This window comes from Squalius cephalus, assembly GCF_949319135.1.
Source record: "Squalius cephalus genome assembly, chromosome: 1".
NCBI lineage: Eukaryota > Metazoa > Chordata > Actinopteri > Cypriniformes > Leuciscidae > Squalius > Squalius cephalus.
Window position 1 is genome coordinate 55,170,214 of NC_137122.1, and position 24,757 is coordinate 55,194,970.

The 24,757-nt window shown below is 41.5% G+C and overlaps 2 protein-coding genes and 1 long non-coding RNA gene across 3 annotated transcripts in view; all 3 read right to left on the reverse strand.

Moving 5' to 3' along the window:
• Positions 1–8,522, reverse strand: part of LOC307166329 (uncharacterized protein) — a gene marked incomplete at its 5' end in the record, with an annotated part of 39,815 nt that extends 31,293 nt beyond the window's left edge. The window contains 3 exons of the mRNA XM_079884620.1: positions 6,328–6,561; positions 6,657–6,752; positions 7,950–8,522. Coding sequence (XP_079740746.1) covers positions 6,328–6,561; positions 6,657–6,752; positions 7,950–8,522 — 903 coding nt within the window. The remainder of the gene's footprint in view (positions 1–6,327; positions 6,562–6,656; positions 6,753–7,949) is intronic.
• mcrip1 (MAPK regulated corepressor interacting protein 1) overlaps positions 1–24,757 on the reverse strand; it is a 362,891-nt gene that overhangs the window by 221,828 nt on the left and 116,306 nt on the right. The window lies entirely within an intron of this gene.
• On the reverse strand, positions 22,139–23,334 carry LOC307155808. Its single transcript, XR_013820584.1, has 3 exons — positions 23,279–23,334; positions 22,953–23,033; positions 22,139–22,264 (listed from the first exon to the last, which is right to left on the reverse strand). It is a non-coding gene; the product is annotated as an uncharacterized lncRNA (long non-coding RNA).

Sequence of the window (24,757 nt, forward strand, 5' to 3'; positions counted from 1 at the left end):
TCAAATCTTTTGCACATATCTTTTTCGTCTTGCCGTCTACCTCTGTTAAACCGTGACAATAGTCATGACAGTGTCTCTTTTTAAGTGGGCTTTTACTTCAATAATATTATATGATCTGCAAGTTGGGTAAAGTTTTTTTTTTTTTTTTTGAAAAAGAAATTTGAGGAAAAGCAGCTCAAAGGTTACAAGTAGATTGACTATCATTATAACTTTTGATTGGTTAGTGACACTGAAACTTCACAAGTACTCTTAAGGATCCCAAGGTCAGGTTTTGTTTGGTTTTTAAAAGTATTGTTAATATACAGCCTCACTTCCTGTCTGGAGTCTTTGTGGATACAATTCATCAATGTGTTACAGGTAAATAGTTATGGAAATAAAAATCAATATTATCAACTTTGAAGATCACCTGACCCAATTTTGGTGCCAATTACTGAAAATATTTTAGTAGAAATAAAAGATTTCATTAAAAAGATGATGAAAAATCCAGCCTGATCTCACGGCACTTCGTACGAGTTCTACGAGGTGGCTAATTCGTACGAATTCGTACGACCTCACTTGTACGACCTCACTCGTACGAATTAGTATGATTTTTGCTAAATCGTACATATTTTACGAATTGGCCAATTCGTATGAATTCATTCCCCGCCCCTAAACCTACCCATCACGTGGGTTTAGACAAATCGTACAAATTCATACGAGTGAGGTCTGATACTGATCCCATCAAGTTCACTGATTTCATCAAGACAGAAGAAACCAGAAGGAAAAATTAGTTCCCCTTCAGGGACTACCGCTGCGTGTAATCGCAGTGGGAACGCCTCCAGCGTAGTGCGTCTGAAGCATGAATGAAATCAGTCAATGGCGAGACGGAACGTAGTAGGCGGGTGACGTCATCGACCAGGAAGCTATAAAGCACCCCTGAATCACAAGCGAGACAGCTCTTGTTACTTCAGCAGCTCTCTGTGTGTGTGTGAAATCAAAAAGTTGTGTTTGTCTGTCTCTAGTTGGTACTAGGCAGGAGTTTATCACTAAATATATATATATCCCATATATTATATAAAAAAACCACGAACATGGCGAGCGAGCAGCAATATAGGAAGTGTGTTCCCCCCTGTACTCGATACATCACAGGCGGGGATTCACATCTACTATGTGTTGCTTGTTTGGGGATGTCGCATGCCCAGTCAGCTCTCGAGGGGGCTGATTGTGAGCATTGCGAGCGTCTTCCCATAAGAACGCTGCGCTCGCGGCGATCGCTCTTCGAGGAGGGCGGTTCGCTGCGCGCTCCCCAGGGCTCGGGTCCCGCTTCTGTCGAGGCAGAGCGGCGGCGCTTGTCTTGGGGTTCGCAGATGGATATCACCGCGGGGTTTGAGACGGGCCCCGCCCTATCTCAGCCTTCTCCGGTGATATCCAGTGCCTCTTCCCCGGTTCTAGAAGCACGCTCGGCGGTTACTTCTGTCCCGGTTGAGGCACACGATGTTCAAGAACTTCGGCTATCCAGTTCTGAGGAGCTGGATGTTGAAAGTCTTGCAACAGAAGATACTGTACACCAATACACAAATATACATGAAGAAAATGAATTGATTGATGTATTATCTCGTGCTGTTGAAAAGCTCAGCATTGAGTGGCCAGCTGATAGGCAGGAGTCTAAAATAAAAAGTAAGCTTGATGAAAGATTTCTGCCATCACGTTCTCTGCCTTCTCGCCGGTGCTTGCCATTTTTCCCAGATCTTCACACCGAGGTGTCGAAGACCTGGGCTAGACCTGTGTCCAGTCGTATTTACACTAATCAATCTAATGCTTATGGTAATATCATGGGAGCTAAAGCATTTGGTTATGTGACGTTGCCGAAGGCGGAGGAGACGCTCGCGAGCTATCTCTCTCCCGAATCGGCATCGTCGCTTAAAGCACCGGCTCTTCCCACCAGACCTTTAAAAAATACATCAGCGCTGGTGGGAAAGGCTTACTCGGCGGCGGGACAGGCGGCCGCGTGCCTGCATACTATGGCAATCATGCAGGCATATCAGGCCGACCTGCTTAAGGAAGCTAGTGAAGGGGGAGAGATTTCTGTTGAAACTATTAATGAGCTCAGACAGACAGCTGATCTCACTCTCCGGGCCACCAAGGAGACCGCTAAATCCATCGGCCGGTCTATGGCAGCCCTGGTGGCCACGGAGAGGCATTTATGGTTAAATCAAACATCTATGAAAGAGAAAGATAAGTCTCTTCTTTTAAATGCCCCGGTTTCCCCTGCGGGCCTCTTTGGTGATGCTCTCCACTCTGTCACTGAGAGGTTCCAGGAAGAGAAAAAGCAGGCAGCCGCATTTCATAAATTTATACCGCTTAAAGTAACTGTCTCTGGGTCTGCTGAGAAACGAGGACAGTCCCAGCCGCCGAGTACATTGCAGAGAGCGCAGCAAAAACAAAGCGTCGCGTCTCGTGCCCCCCCGCAAAGAAACTGGAGGGACGAGACGGGACGCTCTCAGGCGCGGCCTTCGCGGGGCAGGGCTGATCTGAGGACAGTCATTGTCGCCAAGAAGGCCGCGTCTAAAAGGTCCTGACGCTTACGGGGTCAGGGCTCTGAGGGTGGTCCCCACCGAGAGAGACTCGTGTTCACCTCCTTTAAAGGTGCCCTGTCTCCCTCGGTGCCCTCAGGGGTCTGTTCTACTAACCCTGCCGAAACAGGGCGTAGAAGGGCCCGGCGAGTGTTTTCCCGAGGGTCGCTCGCCCCCTCCAAGGAGGGCTCTGGAGTGCTCAGACCAGTTGTTCCCTGCCGGTGCGCCGTTACAGGGCACTGTGTCTGTCACGCAGAATATTCAACCAGAGGCCAGCCTCGAGAGGCTGGTACCCTTAGTAGATTTTCTAGCGGAGTGGAAAAATCTTCCCAATGTGTCTCAGTGGGTCCTGCACACGATCGAAAGAGGTTACGCTATACAATTCAGGTCTCGTCCGCCTCGGTTCAGAGGGGTTCTTCCCACTGTGGTGGGCCCCGAGCAGGCTCTGGTAATGGAACAGGAGGTTATGACTCTTCTTCAAAAAGGAGCTATAGAATGGGTTCCTCCTCCCAGCAGGGAGTCAGGTTATTACAGCCGATACTTCATTGTTCCAAAGAAGGACGGGGGGTTGCGTCCGATTTTAGATCTGCGTCTCTTAAATCACACTGTAGGGAAACTCAAGTTCAAGATGCTTACTCTCAAACAGATCGTGTCACAAATCAGGTCCGAGGACTGGTTTGTCACGATAGATCTAAAGGACGCCTACTTCCATGTGTCTATTCTTCCGCAACATCGGAAGTTCCTGAGGTTCGCTTTCGGGGGCGAAGCGTACCAGTATCGGGTTCTTCCGTTCGGCCTAGCACTTTCACCCCGAACGTTTACGAAATGTATCGATGCGGCTCTATCTCCTCTGCGTCTACAGGGCATCCGCATTCTGAATTACATCGACGACTGGTTGATTCTAGCTCAATCGCAGTCTCAGGCGGTTCGGCATCGAGATGTCGTTCTTGCTCACATCAAGAAATTGGGGTTGAGGCTCAACGCCAAGAAGAGTGTGCTTTCTCCAGTACAGAGATCCACTTTTCTCGGTGTGGTGTGGGATTCGACGACGATGCAGGCACAACTTTCCCCTGCTCGTATTGCTTCGATTCTCACTGCAGCAAATCAGATCAGGCTAGGCCAGCTACTCACTGTGAAACAGTTTCAGAGACTGTTAGGTCTCATGGCAGCAGCGTCCAACGTTATTCCTTTTGGCCTATTGCACATGAGACCGCTTCAGTGGTGGCTCAGAACCAAGGGATTCTCCCCGAGGGGAAATCCGCTCCGCACGATCATGAGTTCGCGACGGTGTCTTCGCGCCCTGGTTATGTGGAAAGATCCTTGGTTCTTGTCCCAAGGTCCTGTGTTGGGAGCTCCTTGTCGTCGCGTAACGCTAACGACAGATGCTTCCCTCACGGGCTGGGGGGCGATCATGAGTGGTCGCCCAGCTCAGGGTCTGTGGCAGGACCATCATCTCTCGTGGCACATAAACTGTTAAGAAATGTTGGCGGTGTTTCAGGCTCTGAAACACTTCCTCCCAGACCTGAGGGGCCACCATGTGCTTGTCCGCTCAGACAACACATCGGTGGTCTCTTACATAAATCATCAGGGGGGTCTGCGGTCGCGTCCATTATACAAATTAGCCAGTCAGATCCTTCTATGGTCCCAGGGGAAACTTCTGTCTTTGAGAGCGATTTATCTCCCGGGGTATCTGAATCGAGGAGCAGACATCCTGTCGAGGCAGGGGCCGAGGCCCGGGGAATGGAGACTTCACCCCGAGGTGGTGGAGCTCCTTTGGGAACATTTCGGTCGTGCCGAGGTAGACCTATTTGCTTCCAGAGAGACATCACACTGTCCACTGTGGTTCTCTCTCAGCCATCCAGCCCCACTGGGGTTGGACGCTATGGTACAGGCGTGGCCGAGGTCACGTCTGTATGCTTTTCCCCCGATCGCTCTGCTCCCAGGAGTCAGTCTACTCCTGATAGCCCCATTCTGGCCGGCCCGAGTATGGTTTTCGGACCTTGTGTCCCTCCTCGACGGCTCTCCCCTGGAGATTCCGATCAGGAGGGACCTACTATCTCAGGCGAGTGGGTCGATCCTTCACCCCCGCCCAGAGCTATGGAGACTGTGGGCTTGGCCTCTGAGGGGGCTCAGCTCATAGAATCCGGTCTCTCGACTGAGGTCGTTGAGACCATTCTTCTATCCAGAGCTCCCGCTACAAGGAAGCTTTATGCTGCGAGGTGGAAACTTTTCACCTCTTGGTGCGGAGAGCGCCAACAGGACCCAGTTAACTGCCCGGTTGGTACAGTGCTGGAGTTCCTGCAGGCCCGTCTCTCCACTGGATTATCCCACTCCACACTGAAGGTGTACGTGGCGGCCCTGGCTGCTTACCATGCCCCTTTGAGTGGAGTTTCTCTTGGGAGACATCCACTTATATCTCGTTTCCTTCGTGGCACTTTGAGGCTGAGGCCAGCAGTATGCACGAGGGTGCCATCATGGGACTTGGCCATCGTCCTAGAGGGTCTCTCCCTAGCTCCTTTCGAGCCCCTTGAAGAGGTTTCCGAGAAGTTCCTTACTCTCAAAACTATTTTCTTGCTTGCTATTTCGTCTCTTAAAAGGATTGGAGACATACAAGCACTTTCGGTTGCTCCCTCGTGCCTGGAGTTCTCACCTGGTATGGCTAAGGCCTTCCTCTATCCTAGGCCAGGTTATGTTCCTAAAGTTCCGACTACTGTAGTTAGACCTGTCATACTGCAGGCTTTTTGTCCTCCTCCGTTTATGACGTCGGACCAGGAGAAACTTAATTTGCTCTGCTCAGTGAGGGCTCTAGATGCTTATGTCCACAGAGCTGCCCTGTGGAGGAAGTCTGAACAGCTGTTTGTTTGTTTTGGGCTGCCCAACAAGGGGTGCCCAGTATCTAAGCAAAGGATGAGCAAGTGGGTGGTCGAGGCCATCTCACTTGCGTACGAGTCGGCCGGTCAGCCTTCACCTTTGGCTGTACGGGCTCACTCCACCCGGAGTATGGCTGCTTCTAAAGCTCTCCTTTCAGGAGTTTCTCTTCAGGATGTTTGTGATGCGGCAGGCTGGTCCTCACCGCATACATTCATCAGATTTTATTGTCTCGATTTTAGCTCAACTCCTGGGGCGCAAGTTCTTTCGTCAGCATGTGCGCCTTGATTACACACGACGGAGACTTGCTCGCATGGGGACGTGGGTATTGCGTTCCCACTGCGATTACACGCAGCGGTAGTCCCTGAAGGGGAACGTCCCGGGTTACGTATGTAACCCTAGTTCCCCGAAGGGACGGACGCTGCGTGTCCTGCCATGCTCCCGGCATCCCCTTGGATCGCTTGCTTCAGTAACATCAGAAGCTGTCTCGCTTGTGATTCAGGGGTGCTTTATAGCTTCCTGGTCGATGACGTCACCCGCCTACTACGTTCCGTCTCGCCATTGACTGATTTCATTCATGCTTCAGACGCACTACGCTGGAGGCGTTCCCACTGCGATTACACGCAGCGTCCGTCCCTTCGGGGAACTAGGGTTACATACGTAACCCGGGACGTTCATATTTAATGGTAAATTTCCCAGGGCTTTGTAAGTGTGTCTCTTTAAACAGAAGATGATCAGATGAGAGTCTGACTGATGATTATATGATAACACAACACTTGACTGAATCTGACTGAATTCCTGACAACATCTCAGTCAACGGCTCATTCTGCTCTCATGAAATGTTTCTCTGTCATAGCAGGATCTTGCTCAAGTCCACTATGATCCTGTTCTTCTAGATCTCTGTTACCTGCAGGAACTGGATGTGATCTTGTGTGTGTGAAAGCTGCTCCAGCTCAGCGTCTCTCCTCCTCAGATCATTGATCTCCTGCTCCAGTCGCTCCAGTCGTCCTTCAGCTCGACTCACTGCAGTCTTTTCCTGATCTCTGATCCGCTGTGTGACCTCAGAGCGGCTTCTCTCAATGGAGCGGATGATCTCAGTGAAGATCCTCTCACTGTCCTCCACTGCTGTGTGTGCAGAGCGCTGTTACACACACATCACAATCACACAGTGGCTTCAGCACGACTGACAGAGTCCAAACTGAGACGTCTCAAACTTCTCTTCTTCTCCAGACTCACCTTATGAGACTTCACAGCCTCTCTCAGATGCTGAAGATCTTTCTGTCTCTGCTGGATTCTCTGACGGATCTTCATCTGCGTCTCCTTCAGCTGTTTCTGGAGGACAAACCAATAACAGGGAATGACACATAAAACTACTGTCATACAAACATTAAAGTTACATGAATCCAGAGTTGGTGAAGTGGTTAAAGATCTTGCATGGTAAGTTTTTACTGTCTGGCTCAAACCACAGATTCATGGTTTCCTGAAATGAATGTCAGCAGTATTTCATCAGTGCCTAGTTTTATATCATTAGTATCATCATTTACTCTCCCTCATGTCGCTCCAAACCTGTATGACTTTCTGTCTATTGTGAGACACAACAGAAGATATTTAGAAGAATGTCTCAGCGGTTTACAGAGGCCAAATAAAATATGCTGACACGTCAATAACATCAAACCTCATTGGTTCTTTCATGTCACAGTCACATGACTAAACACCATGATGTCATGACACAAACACCAGTGAAGTTTGATGTGTTTGATGTCATCATATTTGATTTGGGCTCCACAAACATGAGTTTATCAATGATTTGATTTGATTTGTGAATAAAAATTTGGCTCTTTTAAAAGTACACTGTAAAAAATGATTTTATGTCAAAGTAAATAAAACAGGAAAAATCATGTATCTTTTGCTAAGAATAATTTTGTAAAAATGAAAACTTTAGTATATTAAGTAAATCCTAATTATATACTCATTTTTTACTTGTAAATATTAGACATCCAACAGACAAGTGAAATTGACTTCTGACTCTCTGGCATATTTACATGCATTAATTAAGTACTTGAAGCAAATAAAAAAAAATCAAGTAAAATTTAGTCCTTGAAGAAAGGAATCTGCGCATGCGCAGAAAGAAGAACACACGCGATGATGATTGAGGGATTTCCAATCTCCACTCCAACGGCTCTCGACAGGTAAGCAACAGTAAAAAACTGCATTATATTACCGATTTATAATGATTTTTTGATTAATTCAACGATTGTCTTGTCATCACTTCATGCTATACATTTGAAAAGTTTAGTGTTCTTAAGTTTAGAGACGTGCTCCAGAAAAAAGTTCAGGGAGATGCAGAGGCAGAAAGCACTCTGTTTATTTTCTTTATTTTACAAAAGCACAATGTTTTATTTCGATTGAAAGTGGAAAAAGTAGACATTTAACAGTTAATTTTTTTTCCGGTTTGGGACAACATGAGTAAATGAGTGAGTAAATAAAGACACTTTCATTTCTGTGTGATCAATCCCTCTCAGTTCATACCTGTTTCTCTGTCCTCTGTGCTGCAGTTGATACAGTGTTGTGGTTTTTATGTTCACTCTCCTTACACCACACACAGATGCACTGTTGATCAGTGACACAGAACATTTCTAGCTCTTTATCATGTTTACGGCAGATCATGTCCTGCAGTCGTCCAGTGGCATCAATCACTTTGTGTGGTTTACGAGAGTGATATTCCTCATGACGGTCTAGATGAGTTTGACAGTAAGATTCCTGACACACCAGACAGGACTTGACGGCTTTGTATTTTCTTCCAGTACAGACGTCACACTCCACGTCTCCAGATCCAGCGTAACAGTCAGCAGGAAGTTTAGTCTTCTTCAGTTTCTCCACCAGTTCAGCCAGAATGGTGTTTTTAGCTAAAGCAGGTCTTGGACTGAAGGTCTGTCTGCACTGAGGGCAGCTGTAGACTCTCTTCTCATCCTCCTGATCCCAGCAGTCTGTAATACAGATCTTACAGTAACTGTGTCCACAGTGGATAGCCACTGGATCCTTCAGGAGATCCAGACACACTGGACACGTGAACTCATCCTGAGAAAATCTGGCTTCTGCCATTTTACTGCATGAATACAGAGACACAAACACACAACAGCTCAACAACACTTCAGTTTCTGTTTCTCTGAACTGAGGAGTTGAAATAGTTCCTGCTTCTGTGTTTGAGTGACGTGTGTAAAACAGGAGTGTCTGTAAAGCAGCTTCCTCATTCCTGTTCAAGGAGAGTCACTTTACTGCTGTGTTTATGTGCTCTTCAAATGGAGTTGAATTAAATTACTAGTTACGAGTTCATGAATAACCGAGCAAAGTTTTATTTATGAATGACAAACTCAGAATTCTAAACTCTAGTTAATCTTCTCCAAACTGGAGATTGGGTCAAATATCTGGACAAAAGTCATGTAGTGTATTCGCCTTTAGACTACAGCATTTTTAATTATCTTTTTTAAAACATACATTTATTTGTATAGTGCTTTTCACAATGCATATCATTTCAAAACACCTTTATAGAAAATTAATGATTCTACTGTGCCAAAGTAATGTCCATATGTCAGAATATACAGTTATAAGATAATATAGATCATGCAGTTAGTAGCTAACATCATGTATTAATGTATTCATTTAAGCAGAAACATAAATTCAAATTTTATTCTAGCTTCATGCTTTCTTTGGTTAGTTTCATTAAAAAGCAACATTCCCTTTCAAGGGAACAAGCTCTGCGTGGAGAATGATGCTGTGGGAACAGCTCTGCTGGATTGTGACTTGAAGCACGTGTGCGATCACAGTCCAATGGTGTGACAGAACGTCATAGGCAGGAGACGTCATGACCAGGAAGATATAAAGCACACCTGAACCAAACAATGTCAGCTTCTGTGCCTTCAGCAAGAGCTCGTTGTGAAATTGTCACTGTCTATTTATTGTTTGATTTTCTCAATCATATTATATATATCAAGACACGAGTATAATGGCGACCAAACAGCAGTTTGAATTGCATGTCCCTCCCTGCCCTCGCTACATTACGAGTGGCGATTTATGTCTTGTTTATTTGGGAGCGGAGTTTCTACTTCATTGTCAAAGAAAGGTACGGCTCTAAGCATCTGTTCCCCTTCTTCCCCTTTGCTTGCTTTAGCTCGTGTGACGACCATATTACATGAGGGTACCGGCTGCAACAAGTCCCAGAGCACTGGCAGATCATGACCCAAAACCACAGGGAATGGTAGGTTGTCTGCAACGCCCACATCCAGAAGATAAGTCTGTCCTTTCACCCTGATGTACATCTGCCGTAGGAAGCAGCTTTTCATCCCCGTGAACACAGCGAATGGATTTCTTATCACAAGGATTAATCCAGACCGGTGAAACAAACTGTCTTTGCACCAAAGTCTGGTCGCTGCCAGTGTCAACTAGAGCATGTGGTTCTTTACCGTTTACTTCTACAGTGGTCATGTTTAAGGACAGTCCAGGCTTTACAGGATCTGCATGAGCTCTAGGCACATAACAAACTTGAGAGAGCTTGCCAACATTCTTTGGACAAACAGGTTTGGGATGACCCTTTTGGCCACACAAGTAACAAATAGGCACTTTCTTAGGTGGTTTAAATGATGTTACGTATTCAGATTTTCCTCCCACTTACTAGAGGAGTGGTACTGGGACGAATGATAGACATGGGGTTTTAGAGAGTCTCTGCCACCCCGCCAACTCCATGGCTGGAACACATCTGCTAATGATGCAGCTTCGGCAGCAGTTTCAGGGCCTCGCTCACGGATCCAGAGCGAGAGAGGATTCGGAGATCCTGCTCAAGAATAATTATTTCTCCAATTTCTGTTTTACCTTTTGGTCGAATCCACTTCCCATACAACTCCTTCAGCCTGGCATACAGCTCTTTGGGACTCTCAGATGATTCAACTTCCAGGAAACTAAATCTTTGTTGATAAGTTTCTGAATTAATGTTGTACTTTCTCAGAATAGCCGACTTAACACTATCATAATTAATGATAAAACTGCATTTTCCGAAATATGGGCAAAAATCTGTCAAACTAGATGTACCGCATGGCGGTACAAAATATGACCGCCGCTCAGGCCTGCACTGGCTTTCCACAAAAATAAATGGCGTGGAGCAATTTGGCTGTATTGCGTGTTTATGTATATAAGTTGTATATTTTAAAAGACTGTCTGGATCCTGTGGATCATGGATAATTTAGAGTTTTGTAATTATTTGCCATTACTATATAAGTTTTATATCAAAAGTCATTAGTTTAGACACTTAACATCCATAATGTGAAAACGTCATCTGACTTTGGCATGGGTTTGTTGTGTTTTACTGAAATAAAAAAAAAAATTTCCCCAAAAAAGTGGTTTTATCTTGTAGCCCTGGTCCCAGAGTTTTAAAAAAAACAATGTTAACAGAATTAAACTCATTCCCACTGTACCCAGTAGAACACTTAAGTAAATGTCCCATTGAAATTAATGGGATTTTATGGATTTAGGTGAAGAAAGTGTACACATAATACATTTTGGTCTGTACCATGAAGAGAAAACTGATTCAACTATATAAACTATATATTTTCTGAAAGCGTAGACTCTCAGGATGTGATCTAACATGGCATGAAACATGTCCCACCCACGTCATTAGTATACTGCCCAAGCATAACACATTGGGTATTGGTAAATCGGGTATATGGCTGATACCTAAAAAAGTAGTAGTATGTGCATGTCTGTCTGTGTGTGTGTGTGTGTGTGTGTATGTGTGTGTGTTTGTGTATGTGTGTGTCTGTGTGTGTGTGTGTCTGTGCGTGTATGTGTGCGTGCGTACATGTGTGTGCGCGTGTGTGTTTGTGTGTGTGTGTCTGTGCATGTGGATTTGTATGTGTGTGTATGGGTGTGTGTCTGTGCATGTGGATGTCAGTGTGTGTGCATGCTTGCGTTTGTTTGTATTCCTGCATGTGTGTGTGTGACAGTATCATCCTAAACCAGCAACCCTTCGCTCAACACCACCATCTACAGGCCGATGAGTGTACAGTCACTAAATGTGCACATAAATTAATTTATTTTATACCCCCCCATGGATGAAATTCTACGAAACTTAGCATACCCCCAGAGGATGTCAAGTTAATCATACACATGAAATATGGTGCAGTTCTGAACATCTCAACTGAAGATAGGGGCGATTAAAGCAGAGTAATATTGCATTTTCATTTTTTATGGGAGGGGCGCAAATCACAAATGAGTGATTATGGGCTGGGTTGATGTGGGCCCTTAAGAGCAACATACCATAAAAATGTCTTCATCCTCGGTGCCACGGTTCAGGTAGTTATTTAGGAAAAACTGCATTTTTTTGGGTTTGGGGGGGCCCAGCGCGGGGGGGGGGGGGGGGGGGGGAGTGGCCCCCGGGGACCAAACTAAATTTTTCCGTAAAAGTCTAGTGGGGCTACATGCCCACCAAATTTCATGTTCCCCGGTGTTTCGGTGTCCCTGGTATCGTTGACGAAAAATTCAGTAGATGACGAAAAAAAAAGAAAAAAAAAAACTTTGACAATCCCTATATGACCGCTTTCGCTAGCTACGCTAGCGGCGGTCATAATTATCCATGTTATATCCATGAATGAAATTTAGAAATGTGGGTATTTTATAAGGTGAATTTTACATTAAGTTTTGGAGTAAATGCATAAAAAAACTGAGTAAAATTACATTTGTAAAAAAAAAAAATTTATAATTACATTTTGTTGCCTGGGGTCCCCAAACAGCCCGACTGAAAACCACAAACGAACAGCACACAGGGGTTAAAGCAACACTATGTAACATTTTTTACCTTAAAATAATGTTTCCAAAATCGTTTCAGTGGTTCATCAAGTCGTAACAGGGTGAAAGGCACTTATGCCTCCGCTTTGCGGTCCTTTATCTGCTATAACCACACTATGTAAGATTGCCAGATCGGGTCGCGTTTCTGTAGTTCTAATGAGACATAAGAAAACTACAAATTTGACTTTTTTAGGCTTTACGGCAAGCGTTGCATTAGTCATTATTTAGTTTTTCTTCGTTTCTGATGTCGCAATACATCATACTTTCATAAAATCATGTGTAGCCCAGTTAGGGTTATTTATTATCTCCTACATGCATAATTTCTAATATGAAAATGTTTCTGACCTTCAAGGGTTAAACTGTCATAAACGTTATGTGGTAATATATTTGTACAGCATTTCACTTGTATTAATGTTATACAGATTACGGTAAAGTTTATGTGAGGTGTACTCTCTCAACATGTGGGTTTGATCAACATGTATGTTTTTTTATTTGTGATTGGACATTGGTTTACTTGCTCCCGCCCATGCGTGGGTATTGATAATTCTGATTGGGAGAGGGAGGAAGAGAGAGAGATGGAGGCAGATCAGAAAGTGATGTTGCACTTTATTTTCTGGTGATTCTGAGAGAAAATATACCCAAATAACTGCTGACTAAGTGGTCAAGGAGTATATTTAGCATACAGAAAGTGTTAAAGAACGTTTCTGTAATTCGTTTCATTTGTTATACTTTGACTGAAAAGTTTAAACAGACTTGCATATGTTACTGCTGCTGAGCGCGCTGTAATCTTTGTCTTTTACGTCGAGTAAAATCTACTCGCGGGATCTGAGTTTATTAATCGTTCCGAGGAAGACGACTACAGTATGGAGGAACCAGATAGCGTTAAATCCCCTCGTGGTTTAGAATTCCTCTGGCATCGCGGGATTCATAATCATTCAGCGGACAGCTGGTGAGACTGCAGACGCATACGGAGTGTCTAACGTGATCGGTGGACAGCGCGCGTGTCGAAATGGGAAGACACAGGTACACTTGTTTGTTTATTTAGCTTATTTAGCGAAGAGGCCATTTGTTGGTTTTCACGGCCACACCGTTCTCAAGCAACGACACAGGCCTGCAACAGGTTGGGGTTATTGGGACTAAGAGTGTGTGTGGGCCCACATTACGTATTGTCTAATTTGCTCTGAGTGCATTTTGATTTTGAGATTGTATTATAGATCCAAAGTATGGGATGATTATAGTCTCAAAAAGATTAACACGTGTAAGCACACTTTTTAATGAACTTGATACATGTTGCAGAAATGTTTTATCCATGCCTTTCAACTTGCGTGTGCAAAATTCAAAATTGAATGAATGTGAAGCAATTTGTACAAATAGAGACATTTTTGTGAATACAAATGTTTTCCTTTGTATTAGTGTATCATAGTTTGCGCATGCAACACAGAAGATGTGCATGTGTGGATCAGGTGACACGCGTGCATTCATTGACGTCTTTTCTGAGTCGATCTCATTTGATTCATTTGGATTTAGAGACTTTCTTTTCGCGGTTTTTAAGCATTTCACAACCCACACACAAACAACTACAAATGAATAGGCCTGGTGCTAATTATTAATGTGTGCACAACTACCCATCTATTTGACAAATTCACAAATGTGCGTCACTACATTTAAACTAATACAATACAACTTGTGTGTGCAAAATCCAAAATCACATGAATGTGCAGCATTTTGTACAAATAGAGACAATACAAAACATCGATTTTGTATTAATGTAGGCCAGAATTTGTGCATGCAACAAGTAAGATGTGCATTTGTGGATGAGGTGACACGCGTGCATTCATTGACTCGTTTCTGAGTCGATCCTATTTGATTCATTTGGATTTTGAGACTTTCATTTCGCAGGTTTCGCTTGCACGATCCACACACAGATGTCTGAGAAAACCTGCTACCACTAGATGGCAGTAGTCTGCTAAAACAGACAACGGCAGCATAATAAAGCGTTCTTCCCCATTTAAGACGTATGGCGACAAATCAATAGGCTTGTTTGAGATGCGCAGGGATGGATTACTGACCGGGCCTATGGGGCCAGTGCCCAGGGGCCCTTGCCTACCAGAAGCCCGGGGGGGCCCTGGGGTTTAAGGCCACGCAATCCAGTTTGGTTCAGAAAACCCATTAACAATGAAAACAAATGTTTATTAATTCTGTAATATATGTGTACCATAGCCTACACAAGGCCTCTTAAACAAGGCACTTGGACTATGAGGGCTCCCTGGAACTGTTGGGCCCTATGTGAATATGAAGGCCCTGTGGAGTTACAAATTTAAGAATCTGTATAAGATCTGCTGATCTTATGTCCTTACATAACATAACTAAGTTAGAACAATACTAGGTAGAGCACATTGCATTTAAGGTTATGATGATGATATCAGCTGTTAATCAAAGTTTCCAGCAAGAGATTCGTGCCAGTCCTGTTCTCTCTATTGTAAGTTAAATGAGTGAGATTGGTAGTCTAACAAAGATATCAATAGCAAGATTAGTTTTAATATTATGTGACCATTGCATATCGACATGATGAAAATATTCATTCAAAATCATTTGTGCATTAATGCTGCATAATTATACCTGAGAATGCTTTGACGAGTTTCCACAGAGCACAATGCTTAAGGGAACGTCTGCCAAATCCACCAACTGCGGTAAACGTAGTCTATAATGTGTATTATTTAAAATTACTTTTAACATTTAAAAACAGTCGTTTTCAAATTCCAAAGCTTGCAGAAGGTTCCTAATGGCAATACTGACTTAGGCTACAGCTTTCCTGGTAGCCTTGAGTGAATTAACTTGTCTAAGAAAATGATTCATAAAACGTATAAAATCAGTTGAGCCTATGTTTACTTTCGTCACTGACACAGACGAAAATGAAAAGACTAAGTTCAGCTTTAGGAGGGGAAGAAATAGGCCAGGATAAGAAGACTGGGAGAAAAAGAAATATGAAGATGAGGAGAGCAGGTATTGAAAAATAATCTAATGACAAGGTTTTAAAGCTAGCCTATTTCTTATAATTTTTTGGCCTTCAAAAGTCCTAAATTGCACATATGTAGATCAGAGAAATCCAAATTTTCTCGGGGGAGCATGCCCCCGAACCCCCCTAACTACGCCGGGGCCTTGAGTCTTGTTGCCCAGGGCACAGGAAATTGTTAATCCGGCCAAAAGTAATCAAAAGTAACCTGCCTTGTCTTGTCTGTTGGTGTCGGTGGCCTCTTTGCTTCGGGATTTTTCATTGCGTGAAAAAACGGACAACAGTGCCAACACGATGCGTGAGATTTGGCAGCCCTGTCTTCACCAACAACATTGTGCATTATATTTATCGAAAAACGATTTTATTATCGAACTGAGGGGGGGCTGGGGGGGCCTTTGGAGATAACTGGCCCCAGGGCCTTTACAAGTCATAATCCGTCCCTGGAGATGCGCCTTGCCTCGCCTGAAATGAATGCGAGAGTAGGCGGCTACAGTGAGAGGAGGAGTGAAAAAAGCGCAGGCAAGCCGTACAGTTCTCTCTTCTCGTAGTGGATCTGACACCTGTGAGATCAAAGATGGATATCGCGGGATTCACGATCGTGCACAGTGTTGCTAATAAACTGGATGTAATTCAAGTTCTGTTGCTTTTATATGAAAATAAATAAAATGAACAAGACACCCAAAGTACTTGTTATTTAATTCCATTCCAAATACATGTTTATCAATCTTTTTTTCTTTAATACAGACTATGTGTTTTTTTTGTGTGTGTTTTTTTATAAAAATTAAATTGCATAACCCATAGATCACACTGTCAGATAGTTTGGGAATATTCACACATAACATGATATACACATAAAACATGATATTCGAGTTTTAAAATCAAAACATTTTAAAAGAGAACAATACATCACAGTTGTTTAAACCAATGAGCATTAAGCTGTGTCGTCAGCAAGTCGTTTCCCATCATGCTTTTGATCAGCGCAGTCAGTGGAGAGCAACTGCGCTCGACTGCAGAATCCGACAGGTGCGCCTTGCGCTCGCGAGAGATTTTTGACGTACGTCAGCATGACATCAGAGCAAGGCGGACCGCACTCGGACACATTTCTAACCGGCATGCATCTCGCGCTGATCACCGGTGATCGATTCTGCGCAGATTTTGCTCATCTCAAACAAGCCTAATGCCAATAATCACCGAGCACACAACTGATGCTAGCGCGCGCGGTGAATGACTTCCGCGAGAGCATAACAGATCTACACGCGAAGAAACGGGAACTCGCGACCTCATTCAAACCCTGCGCGCGCGCATGACATCATCTCAGCACGCAATACAAGCCCTCTCGCGCGCGCATGATCATTCCCCACGCGCTCGCGCTTTATCTGCTCTCGCCTGCTGCTTTTGCTCGCTCGAACACTTTTATTTTTGGCAGTCGAGGGGCGGGACTTACTGTTTTAATAACCTCAAATGTCATTGGTTACTTTTCCCCTTTTCCAGAAGTTTATTTATTTATTGTGGTTTATTAATGTGTAATGTGATTTAATGCATTGTTAATATAGAATAGATTCTTACCAGATACTTTATTAACAGAAAGTCTTATTGCATTGTGTTGTTAAGAGATATTTAGGCTACAGAGTAATGAGGCATTTCCATGGTTATTAGCATTGCAAATTGACCAAATTTTTTATAATTTTTTAGGTAATATAAGTGGTTAATTATGTTTTCTATTAAATGCAAAAGGGGTTCTGGCTTCTCAAGTTAAGATACAATACACAGCATGAATTAGCTTACAAATGCCTTTTCAGAATGTGCTACAAAATATAGAGGAACAAAATTAAACCCAGCAAATTATTTAACACAGCAAATTAGATATTCAAATATTATATAGTGATCTTAACCATCTAACTTTTTGTAAGCTAATAACCTAATAAGAGAAAGTATAAGGCAAGTACAGTACACAGTATAAATGATTACACCCCATCTGAACATAAAATATCTTTAAAAAATAAAATAAAAAATAAATCATGTCCTAAGAAGAAATTCTGAATTTGTTGGGTTTCAGAGGGGTGTAATCATTTATGCTGTGTACTGTATCTTAACTTGAGAAGCCAGAATCCCTTTTACATTTAATAGAAAATATAATAAACCACTCAAAATGGACATAATAGTAATACACAGGATGATAACAAAAAGCTTACACAACAACTCTTGAATATTGATATAAACAAGTAATGTATCTTTCATCCAGATGCATGCCGGTTAGAAATGTGTCCGAGTGCGGTCCGCCTTGCTCTGATGTCATGCTGACGTATGTCAAAAAACTCTCGCGAGCGCAAGGCGCACCTGTCGGATTCTGCAGTCGAGCGCAGTTGCTCTCCACCGACTGCGCTGATCAAAAGCATGATGGGAAACGACTTACTGACGACACAGCTTAATGTTCATTGGTTTAAACAACCGTGATGTATTGTTCTCTTTTAAAATGTTTGATTTTAAATTTTTGATATCATGTTTTATGTGTATACGTTATGTGTGAATATTCCCAAACTATCTGACAGTGCGATCTCTATGGGTTATGCAATGTAATTTTTATAAAAAAAAAAAAAAAAAAAAAAAACACATGTCTGTATTAAAGAAAAAAAGATTGATAAACATGTATTTGGAATGGAATTAAATAAGTTGGCTACTTTGGGTGTCTTGTTCATTATATTTATTTTCATATAAAAGCAACAGAACTTCAATTCCATCCAGTTTATTAGCAACACTGTGCATGAGCGTGAATCCCGTGAATCCCGCGATATCCGTCTTTGATCTCACAGGTGTCAGATCCACTGCGAGAAGAGAGAATTGTCCGGCTTGCCTGCGCTTTTTTCACTCCTCCTCTCTCTGCAGCCGCCTACTCTCGACTACATTTCAGGCGAGGCAAGGCGCATCTCAAACAAGCCTGATGTCATGCGCGCGCGCATGGTTTGAATAAGCTCGCGAGTTCCCGTTTCTTCGCGTGTAGATCTGTTATGCTCTCGCGGAAGTCATTCACCGCGCGCGCTAGCATCAGTTGTGTGCTCGGTGATTATTGGCATTGATTTTCCGCCATACTGACGCTTAATGAGAGTGATATTGAAGCACCAAATTTAGTAGGCTACACAATATAGGCCTACCTTATTAATAAAGCATAGCCTACTTTATAGAGGCAAACAGATTACATCAGATTATGAACAACACCCATAGAAAACCATTATAAAACGCTTAACGTGCAATCGCGCGTTGAATGTTCAATAAGGTGTATAGGCTACTGAGTTTAAATATCACATTCTTACTGCATTGACGTTAAGCTTTTTCTTTATAATATGCTCTATGGGAGGAAAACTATAGAGCCTACAGACAAGCGCCTATGAACGCGACGCGCGGCGTTTCATGTTAATGGCATTTTCCTTCCTGTTAAAAAAAAAAATGTTTCGCAGTTGCGTTCATATTATGCTTATTTTTATCTGACTACACATAATATACATAGTATACAAGCTTTGGAATTTGAAAATGTCTGTTTTTAAATGTTAAAGACGATTTTCACAGTACATTTGTTTTCCCTTGACCCTTAAGCCATTGTTATAGGCTAGTCTTACTATAGCACGATTAGTTTAACTATATGCAACCATTGTATATCGACATGAAATATTAATTGAAAATCAACTGGCCCTACGTGTGTAGCTCACTGATCTATATAATGACTGGATAGCTCATGACGTTCTAATCTGCCACTAGGCAGTGAAGCCACCGGAAGTGTTCGAGCGGCCATCTTACGATTCCCTACCAGCAGAGGGCTCCAATGCCCGTTATACAGAGATTGGTAGCTCCGACGGTACTTTTAAGATGACCCGCTGTGCAGCATACAAGTGTAAAACGACGTTCACAAAAGGATGTAGGAAAAATTGCCCACAGGTTGTAATTCAAGCCCTATAAGTAGTAATTTATATGCAAAATTGTCGCTATGCCCGTGTTGTTTTCTCCGAGGCAAGAGCTGCCGCTTCTTCAAAAAAACAACGATAAAACAGTCAACAGTAGCCTATAAGAAACCTCAGAGCAGCAATAATCACAAGTGTCCAACAGCGACACCATTTGACAGCTTCAAAAGAGCTTCGTAGAGAGTCCGTTTACCGTTACATTAACCCATACAATTTGTATTATGCATTTCCTGAACATGTTTGCTAATCAAACACTTTATATGAACAAACTACCCTGCTGAAAAAAACAATAGAAACCATTACAGAATTGCTAATGGTTTCCACTACAAAACCATTACAAACCATCAGCCGTTAACCATTAAAACCATTACCAAGTGGAGTCCATTACGTAGTGTGTTTTGGGCCATATTCCATTAGGATTTATTGGTTTTAAGGGTTTCCATTACAAATTTGTATTGGTCATGTATTTTAATGGTTTCCATTACAGTTTTGTATTGGTTCTGATGGTTTCATTACAAATTTGTATTGGTCATGTATTTTAATGGTTTCCATTACAGTTTTGTATTGGTTCTGATTGTTTCATTACAAATTTGTATTGGTCATGTATTTTAATGGTTTCCATTACAGTTTTGTATTGGTTCTGATGGTTTCATTACAAATTTGTATTGGTCATGTATTTTAATGGTTTCCATTACAGTTTTGTATTGGTTCTGATGGTTTCATTACAAATTTGTATTGATCTTGAATTGCACATATTTAATGGTTTCCATTACAGTTTTTTGTATTGGTTAATATTTGTAGGTTTAATGCATTTAGCTGTTAATAATTAGGACATTAATTATAGTTTTTAATTAATTAATTTGAATTATTATTACAATTATACACAACTGATATAAGCTGCACACCAACTTTTCAATAGCTTACAGCTCAGGTTTTGTTTAGCAAAGAATGAAGAACATGCACCTGAAATAAAAATGATATACAGTATTAAGACCGTTTTTTTTACTCAACCCATATGGAAATAAACATCTGACACAAAACATTAATATTACATTTTTATTATTTGATTCACAGTTATTCTTTTACATTGTATGGCTTTACTGGGGCTGAATGATTAGACCTGCAAAAAGAAGGAGAATTCATTAGGACAATGTACCTCTTAAACCACATTACCAGTGCATAAGATTATCCATACACTATATTTTTAAATATATTCATCCAACATCTTTGGGCGTACTTTGAGCAGATTCAAGATCTTGCCAGCTGTGAACTTTGTCCACTAGTCATGTAATGTTCATAGCATTACAGTCATCTGTTATTTAACCTTCTCCAGGTGTAGGTTTTAAATGATAAAACATAGTTCAGGTTAGGGATGCACCGAAATTTAGTCAAGTTAGCGTTTTTGCTCTTAAAAACAGACGCCCATAATAGTATCAAACTGCAGAGCCACAGCACTATTGAATGGGAAAGAAAGCTGGGTCTCGAGCAAAAAAAGCTGCTCAACAGTTACCCAATGATATGATGAAATGTAAAAGTACAAAGATATTATAAGAAAACATTACTATTACATTAACATATCGCACTGAAGTAGGCTGCTTTAAAATTAACATTTATTTAAATTAAAAGAAATTCTTCTTTTGGCAAAATTACATTTCCTAAATAACCTAAACAGAGGCTTTACTCCCTTAGAACTTAAATTATCAATGTTTCATTGCATCACTGTTGGAAAACCTTTTTACCTTTATAAAGGATATTTTTTCCCGAATTTTATTAAATGTAGGCCTATGCTCCATCTTTCATTTCAAAATATTCAATTATCAATACATTCAATTAGAATAAGACACTAGGCTGTTAACAATCAAAACGTTGGGAAACACAGTAAGACATTTATATTATAAACTTCTTAGATACCTTTAGAGTTGCTCTATCTTGTTCAGGTTTCATCTGATTATTCTCAGTTATCATCTGAAAAGAGGAAAGAAGAGCAAATAAAAAATATAAAAGACAAATAAATACTAATTTTCGTATTACTTATTGAAAGCCAATTTCAACAGAGGTTGCTATTTTTACCAACTTCTTCAATGATTATATTTAATTTAATATAATATATTATATTTAATCTAACAAGCACAAATAGTTTTCGATATTGGTATTAGCCACAATGAGCTGTGAATTATGGGTTATCAGTATCGATCCTAATATTCCATTATGTGTGTCCCGGTAAAACTAGTGTCCTCATAGACCAGGATTCTGTCAAACTAACACAACACACTGAGATTCTCTAGTCAAGTTAAACATCAGGAACATGTACTTATGATGTCCTCATAAAACGGTGTCCTCATAAAACAGGTGCAAGACACACACATCCTGACACACTGTGATAAACACGCATGTTATGTGATGCATTAAAGCCATGAACATATTGTTTTATCATTCATACCTATCTGTGGTAGTGATATTGCAGTATAGGCCTCTGTGAAGTCAGGCTATGTAAAGACTATGCCATGTTATTTTACAGTTGATTACTCAATTTCTGTACCTAAATTAGACTTACGTGGAATATTTTTATTTTGCATCTTTGTTACATTTTTTTACCTATGCTTGCAATTTATCATTTTCTGTGCAGAAACCCCTACAAAATCACACCAATCATTCTAGAATGATTAATTATTTCCCAAATACAGCTATTTAAGTAATTTGGTGAAATAGTTTTTCATATTGCATTATATATTGCAGAAAAAATTTAATATTGCAATATCAGTTTTTTGCAATATCGTGCAGGTCTATTTCCATGGGTAATTTTTAACCTTTAATATTACCTTTTAATAATAAAACAAGTAAAATCATCACTTTAAATAACACAATGTATCTGCTTTATTAAACAGTATCACCTAAACATGGAAACACTGAACTCACTTTATAATGATTGCTGAATCTGCCCTGGAGCTCATCTTTGTCTTTCTCCTGAAGTGTAAACTGCATGTCCTCCTCCATAGGCTTGATCTTCTCCTTCACTGACTCACTTCAGGCATTATCTCATGTGTCTGCTGTCATAGAAAAAGGCCCTCAATAATCCTGACCATTGCATTTCTTTTGACATATTATTCAACAAGCTTAAACTTAAAGGTATAGTGGAGGATTTTTTTCTTCCGGATGGATCATCTATACTATTGGTCCTCCTAATTGTCAATCATTCTGGTGATATGTTTACGTAAGGCTGTCATACGTGCTCGTCCCTTAGTTTTCGCTTTCTGCGCATGTGCACTTTCAGGTGTTTATGTGTGGTGACTGGTGAGCTACGGTTAACGCCATTCATTGAAGCTCGCCGTTTCACCGGGTCGTTTGAAAATGTCTGAGGGTCGCAAGAGAAAAAGTTTGTACGAAGTGTATGAGAAGAAGAGAAAGGCCTCAGAAGAGAGAAACAAGACCAGAGTGTTTTTGGGAGATTGTTTCACACGATGGCGTGCACTGAAAACACAGGTTGGGCTTTCCACTGATGCCTCAGTCGCAAGGTTTCTACTCGACAGGTAAAGTTTGGCATGCTATTTGGAGAAAAAGTGCAAATCTTCGGAAAGATCCTCCACTATACCTTTAAGACATAAACTGTGTTTAAGTGAATATAAGTATTAGTATTGTTTCAGTACCCATGCCTACATATGGGTGTGTTCATATGGATGAAAGCCTGTTGTGTTCAGTCTCTTGATTTGTGATAGTGGCAGCTATTGTGAAACTCACCTTCTTCATCTACTGAGTGTGGATGGCATCAAGGTCTTGTCCTGAAGAATACAGGGCCAAACGCTAGGGATTGTATCTCATCTGATAACAAGAGCATAGCCATAAGTTTAAGAACTCTAATGATATCTTTACCCCCTGATATTGCATTGAGGATATCAATTCAAACATTTTAAAGGCTAAGAGTATGAGCTATGAGTATACTCATACTTATAAGCTGGCCCGATATCTGTGAAAAATAACTTGCGTGCCTGAACCACATTTAGCATTTAAAAGTAAAAAGAATTTCAGTATTTATCAGTAAAAAAAAATGCATACAAAATAAATACCCCTGAGTTGGACAGTATGGTGTCTGTCTCATTGGCCAACATAATTCAAACCAGACCTAGAGAAATAAAATAAAATATACCAATAACCATGATATCCTGTTATCATAATAGTTAAATTAATTATTATAACTACAACCATTATAACATTATATTTGTCGCCTATTATTTATCTGATTATTTAGCTTACATGCTTCTCAAGGACAATCTCAATGAAAAAACCTGGGGTTAATGATTTTAAAATGTGAGACTTCTTTCAAAAGCATAAATCTTACAGACCCCAAACCTTTGAACAGTAGTGCACTATGTTTGAGGTGGTTTTGCTTACTAGTCATGGTTGCCGGGGAGATTCTCTTGGACAGGGGTGCAGCAGGCCTTCAGCATGATGATCTAGAACATAACATGCAATTTGTCACAGAGCCAACAATGTTACATAGGATTTACAATAGAACATTTACAAGCTAGAGCAGAACTTATTTTATTTATATTTATATAACTGTTATATATATATATATATATATATATATATATATATATATATATATATATAATTCTTAAGATAATGTATTGTGAAATAAATGCATATGAAATTAGTATCATGATTAATCAATAGAGGGGTTTTTTTCTGTTGCTCCTGAAATAACCTTTTTTTTATCACTATTTGTAAGTGACGTCACTGATTAACAGTAACGTTACAGTGCATTCTTTTAGGTTAAATAAATTAGCTTACTTCCAATCACCCATTGACAAATGACCAGCAAAACAAAACTATCAAAAACTGTTATGTACACAAAGATGTGGTTAAAACCCCAAACTTTAATAAACAAGAGCTCCAGTCTATAACGTACTCGGTTACTAACGTAACCTCGGTTCTCTCTAGAAGAGGGAACGAGTACTGCGTTTTTATCAAAACGCTACGGGAAAAGTCTCTTTTCACGAAATACTGAAGCAAAAAATTATCCTTAATTTTCATACATGTAAAGCGCGTTGCAGCAGTAGTCAGCTGTGGCGAGACGGCTTGCTCGCTCATTGGCTGCTCTGCGGCAACTGCATAAGCCTATCGAGCGAGGCCTGAGATGACGTCAGGCCAATGAGGCCTTGCCATTTCCCGCCGAGACGGGTGTGGCTAACCTCTATAAAAGGAGCTCGAAAAGGCTGATTCACTTGATTTTCATAGCCGAAGCGAACCAGAGTGAACCGTACGCACGGCAGAGAACGCAGTACTCGTTCCCTCTTCTAGAGAGAACCGAGGTTACGTTAGTAACCGAGTACGTTCTCTTACGAGAGTCCTCTCGTACTGCGTTTTTATCAAAACGCTACGGGAACCCCTTGTAAAACGCCGTGCGTGCTGGGATAAAAACACCGATCACTGGAAGCTAAGCCAGATGTACAGTGCATAATCACCAGATAGACTCACAAAGAATCCGGGAATAAGGGATGGGGGACCTTAATTCCCTAAACTGTAACGTCCGCAGACGTAAA